Source organism: Leucopleurus acutus, assembly GCF_964270905.1.
Source record: "Leucopleurus acutus genome assembly, chromosome: 9".
NCBI lineage: Eukaryota > Metazoa > Chordata > Mammalia > Artiodactyla > Delphinidae > Leucopleurus > Leucopleurus acutus.
In genome coordinates, this window is record NC_139144.1 from 5,338,361 (window position 1) to 5,344,360 (window position 6,000).

Consider the following 6,000-nt stretch of genomic DNA (forward strand, 5'->3'; position numbering starts at 1 on the left):
TTTTTTGTGACACTACACTTAATGTGTTTTTGTTGTTTTCTCTTCGCTAAAAGCTTCCAGCGGCCGTGAGAGTCTGAGTCTCTGTCTGTTGCGTATCACGAGCCCTTAGTGAGCTGCCAGCCTCCAGGCGCTCTTTGTTTCTCCCACTGTTCCTGAGAAGCCGCCTGCCCAGGGCCCGCCCTGGCGGCTTCCCCTCGCGGCGGCTCTCCTTCCGTGGAAAGCTGGCTCCGCCCCGTGGTGGCAGCAGCCCTCCACCTTCCCCCTCAGAGGGCCGCCCTGCCGCTCCCCAGGCCCCCCGCCTACCTGCTCCGGTGGACCACCCCCCCCACCGTGTCCTCCCCCCACTTCAGAATCGCTACTCCCACCACTACTCCTGTTTCCTTTCCTCCCAGAAAGACAACCTCCCACTTGCCTCAAAGGTTCTTCCTTCCCTGTGAGTTCCAGCTCCCCTTCAGCCCTGTTCCCTCGCTGCTGGCTGGCCAGGCCCAGGGCCTCCCTACATCAGACCTTCCCCTGGAGCAGCCAGCCTGCCCTCCCTCGCAGCTCCACGCCCCCCGAGCCCTCTCCCTCCTCCAGCTCATGGCTCTCCTCTCGCAGTCACATGAAGAGCTCCCACAGGACAACCGGGGGAAGGACTGAGGGCCTCTCTTCCTGCCCAGGGCAAGAATGGCACACTTGCGGTGGAATTTGTGGCCGATGGGCCGCAGTGGTGGTTGAGTGGGGTTGAGTGGCTTAGGCCTTGAATGTCAATGCCAAGGGAGGGCTGTGCGGTCCCCATAACACATGCTGAGGGTGGTGTGCAGGACACCAGCAGTGCCCTAGGATGGGTACTGCTGAGAGGAGATGCAAAGGAGCAGGGAAGGGATTATGGGACAGGGGTTCAAGGCGGGGACACGGGGGTGCAGGAGATGGGTCAGAGGGATGCTGTGAGTCTCCAGGTCTGAAGGTAGGGCGTCCACTCCTGTTTCCATCACAGCTCAGTGTTTCCTGTGCATCCCTCACACCAGAACTCAACCTTCACAGAAGCAGGAGTTCTCATTTCAACAGCATTTTTTCACAACATCAGAAAAAACTATTGTTACTTCATGATAATCGCAGCGTAAAAACAGGGTGCTTGAGATTCATCTGCCGTGTCCTCTATAACTTCTGCCCCATACGAGCATCGCGGTGTGTGTGTGTGTGATTCAAGTAGCAGCATATTCATGGGAGAATCGCTGCAGGCTGTGTGCAGTTGTTCAAGAGAGATGGCATGACCCAGGTCCGTGCTGAGGTGGACACCTCTGGACACAAAAGGTGTTTGGAAAGCATCATTTACATACATAGTATTCTACATTTTCACGGTTATTTCCTTTCTTTTAATTCTCACCAGAAACTTGGTAGGGTATCATTTCCATTGGAGAGATGAGCAGACTAAGGTGTGGGTTGAGAGTATCATGAGGGAGCCACCAGGTTACCCCACTTGCAGGGTGAAGCCAGCACTCAGCCCTGCACGGGGCCCCTCCCGCCTCTGCCCTTGTCTCCCTCTCCCCTTCCCAGCCCTGCCCGCGTGCTCCATGCCCTCCCAACTTCCTGTCTCCCTGAACTCTGACCTTTGCACCAGCTGGCCTTTACTGTGACCCTCCTGATTCCTCCCTGACATAGACAGTGGGTGGATGTCCTTCCCCAACCCAGAAAGGTGACCTTGCCTCTGGGTGCCCTCACACCCTGAGCCCACCCCCACGGGGGCTTTGTGTGGTAGCCCTGGCTTATTCAGCTGCCTCTCTGCAGCCTCACCTCCTTTTGTCTGTGTTTTCTGTATTCTTAGCACCTACTGTAATTCTAGGCACAAAGTAGATTTTCAATCAATGAAACTGATGGCAATAGAATGCATAGAATGCAATCAATGAACTGAATGCAAATAAATGAAATAAAGGAAACAATACACACAAGGACTAACCATTTTCTTTCTGTTCTGTGCTTCTCCTCTCTCTCTCCCTGCCCCCCCGCACCCCGACGTGTGTATCATTAGTTGGAGGATAGATGAGATTATATGCTTTTATTTTATTTTATGTGTCTTTTTTCCCCTCCATTCTCTTACAGCATCTTACGGAGAGAAATGGCAGTTGACCTCTTCCGTCACCAGGGACCACTGTCTAGAATGGTCACAACTGTGAAACCCTACAACCCCTTCAATAAGAAGGAAAAGGAAACTGTAGGCTACTGAAAGGGACCTGCCCTGAGTGACACCTGAGCCTTGGGGAGGTGCCATGCACAGTACAATGGGGAAATAAAAGAAATCAGATAAAGCACGTTCCCAGTGTGTCTGTACAAGTTGGACAAGGTTTGGTGGTGCCACCCTTCCAGGATGGCAGCCAAGGTCTTCTGAAAGCCCCCAGGCTACCTAGAGGTCTGGGGTTCATGTGGGGAATTCTAACTGTGGAGCCTAGATCACAGATTCTATGATCACAGATTATCCAGTCCAAGGCCCGTATGTTGTCGATGAGAAAACTGAATATGAAGAGAGAAAGGGGCATTCTTTTCACACAGAGTGTATCGCATGGGGACAGCGCCTGTGATACAGAAGACAGAAGCCGGCCTTCGCCTGGCTCCAGTGTTTCTCTTCCTGAGAGACAAGAGCACCCCAGGCTCCATGAGGGTCTGAGGCAGGAATGCCCACACATAACCACATTAGGGTCAGCGTGTGGCCTGGCTGGGCCGTGACCAAGTGGAGCTCCAGCTCCAGAACCTCTCAGGCATGGATGCGGGCTGTGTGGGATCCCTTCATCCTCCCACATGTGGTTATATTTGTATCCACACGTCTGTAGATCCCGTTAGCTTGCATAAACCTTAGCACATTTTTTTTTCTTTTTTTGCGGTACATGGGCCTCTCACTGCTGTGGCCTCTCCCATTGCGGAGCACAGGCTCCAGACGTGCAGGCTCAGCGGCCGTGGCTCACAGGTCCAGCCGCTCCATGGCATGTGGGATCTTCCTGGACCGGGGCACGAACCCGTGTCCCCTGCTTCGGCAGGCGGACTCTCAACCACTGCGTCACCAGGGAAGCCCAATCTTAGCACTTTTGATCCACAACCCCACAGCAGGCATTTTTCAAATCTCTTGCTATTTTATGAATAAGCAGGCTGAGACTAGGAGAAGGGAAATACTGATCGAAGGTCACACGCTCATAATTAGCAGAATTAGAATTAGAACCCAGGCTTTCCGGATTTAGAACCTTGGCCACTCCATTTCTCAGCACACCGAATAACCTTCCCTGAGTTATTAAAAAACAAACAAACAGAGACAGAATGACTTCTCCTTCTCCCAAGAGATTCAGAATGAGATAGTGATCCCACAGAACTCCAAACAGATGTGTAGATCACCTGGGGTAGTTTGGCCCTGCTTTCCCATCGGAAGGGCAAAATCATCTGTTTTGGCTTGGGAATCATCTGTTGCCTGAGCTGACACCTCTACAGACCTAGACGCTGACCGCAGACCCTCCCTGCACACTGCTCTTCTGCCAGGATGCATAGGAAGGCAGGCGTCCACCCTCCATCCATCCTGCGGAGCTGACTTGCCTTCACAGAAAAGGAATGGCTTCACCTGAACCCGATCATGCAGTGTAATTATTTTCAGAAAGAGCAATTCTATCAAAAAATCGGACTAAAGCAAAAATATTCATCTCTGCAAGATTCTCACCCAAACACAGATGGGAAGGATGAGCCCTGTCCAGGGGGTAGATGAATTCAGAGACCTGAGATCACAGTTGCGGTAAACATCCCCGGCAGGTCACTTCATCAGGAGGAGTTGTTGCTCCAAGTCCGAGGCACCTGTTTATCATTCTGGGCCTTTCTATGGCAGGGCACCAGCAGCACCCGATCCTAACACCCTGCAGCCTGTGATAACTGTTTCCATCCTCCACGGTGCAGATCCCTGGGCACCCATCAGAGCACTGAGCACCTCCAAAGCTGCTTCTAGAAGGTTGCTGGCTTGGTCCGCAGCATCCCTGGACCACATCCAGAAAAGAGATGGCAGCTCTTCACTTTCACAACAACTGGCTCAGACTTTTCACCTGTGAAGCTCAAATGCAAACCCCGCTCACCACAGATCCAGAGTCCAAGGCCAACATAGCAAGACCCGTGTCCGTGGCCCTTACCTCCAAGTGCAAGTTGTATGACTTGGGTTTCCATGGTCAGCAGTTCAACTGAAAACCATAAAAATCAAGGAAGATAGCTTCAGGGATTTGCATCTGCTCTCCAGGTTCTGAATTCTGGTCTTGGATTACTCTGATGCTTGCCCGCCGCTGCTGTCCCCAAGCCCAGTCTTCCCTACAGTGTTACCGCCTCAGCTTTCATTTATCACCAGGGATGACGCAGACACAGAGAACCTCTGCAGCTTTTGTAAAACATAGGTGGAAGAGAGTGTCGGAAATTATTAAAGAGTTCACTTGGAAGAGAAAATGCACACGAATGAGCTTATTCTAGCAGATAAATATATTGCAACGTAATATTGTAAAAATGTTACACAAGTGTAACACTATGAAAAATATGACAGTCATGGGAGAGCAGAAGAGAGAATCTAGAAATGGACAGATAAAGAAATCATTTTAAACCCCTGAGCCCAGGACAGATTTTTTTCAATAGATGATATAGTGACAACTATTTGGAAACAAAACAGAAAGGAAGATCCAGGTCTCACCATAGAACAAAAGAAAGCTGCTCCTGGAATACAGCTTTAAATGGATAATTTACAGTCTTCAACAGGTGACCTCGAAGTATAGGAGAACTGGTTTATAACATGTGGATAATGGAAAATATTTTCCAAAGAGGCCGCTGAAGCCAGAAATCATGAAGAAAAAAATAAACTTTTAATATTAAAAAATACCGCCAAAAAATTTTAAGACAAACCTGTTGGGAAAATATGTCAGACAGAAGATTCATATCCTCATTCTAAAAAACAGCCAATGATAAAAAAATATATATTATACCAATAGAAATAAGACAAGGGATATTAACAAATACATTCAAAACAAGAAATATAAGTGGCCAATAAATAAATGTTGGAGTATTAGCGAAATAACAGTAGTATTTCTCTTTTCAGCCATGGTTGGCGCTCGTGGGAAGAGGTCCGTACCTTTACCTTCCACTAGTCGGTCTTGACATTGCTAACACCTTTCCAGAGGGCATTTGGCAAAATGTTTCAAGAGCTTTTCCAAGTGGCATAAGTTCAGACTTAGCAATTTCACTTTTAGGATTTTGTCAAGCAACTAATTTCACCAGTGAGCAAATATGTTTTACAAAGGAGTTGAAGGTACAGCATTTCATGACTGAGAAATTAGAAACAACTCAGTGCTCAACAAGAGAAAATTTAATAAACTGCTGTCCATGAATATACCAAAATACAATACATGCATTAAAAGATGATGGGGCTCTCTATGTATTTATTATCACGGAAAGATATACATGCAATTATTGGTAAGTGCAAAAAGCAGAATTTACAACAGTATATTTAATTATCTTAATTTTATATATGAACATATAGAATAATGTGGGAAAATGTAAAAAAAAGTTAATAGTTTTAATTCTGTATTTTATACTGCTACTAGAGTAGACATGTATTTCTTTAAAGTTGGAAAATTTGAAAAGTCATATAAAGACAATATCCTTAAAACTTCAAAACCCCTTATAAAGGAAACTACCCCCCAAATTTCTTTTATGAATTGAGTACCAGGAAAACGTTTGTCCCTCTTGAAGAACTGGTGTCTGAGTGTGAGGATTATGTAAGCCATCCACCTCAACCTTTTCTAAAATTTGATGATTTGTAATCTACACAGGAGTGAAATTACACTTCCTATAAATGGAAAACGCTAAAATGGGAAGTGCTTCCATTTCCCCATGCCTGCCAGGAAGCTCAAAGCATATTAAGTAAAGAAATTAGCTTAGAAACCTGAACAGACCTGAACCAGGCGCCCGGTTCAACAGGGGTGCTCCACAGGCCTCTGGAGGCCTCTGGCACATGCCCAAGTC

General features: G+C 47.7%; 1 protein-coding gene across 1 annotated transcript in view; it reads left to right on the forward strand.

Annotated features, from left to right (window-relative positions):
- Nucleotides 1-2,203, forward strand: part of SPMIP7 (sperm microtubule inner protein 7) — a gene marked incomplete at both ends in the record, with an annotated part of 53,798 nt that extends 51,595 nt beyond the window's left edge. The window contains one exon of the mRNA XM_082846193.1: nt 2,080-2,203. Coding sequence (XP_082702319.1) covers nt 2,080-2,203 — 124 coding nt within the window. The remainder of the gene's footprint in view (nt 1-2,079) is intronic.
- Nucleotides 2,204-6,000: the final 3,797 nt, after the last annotated feature.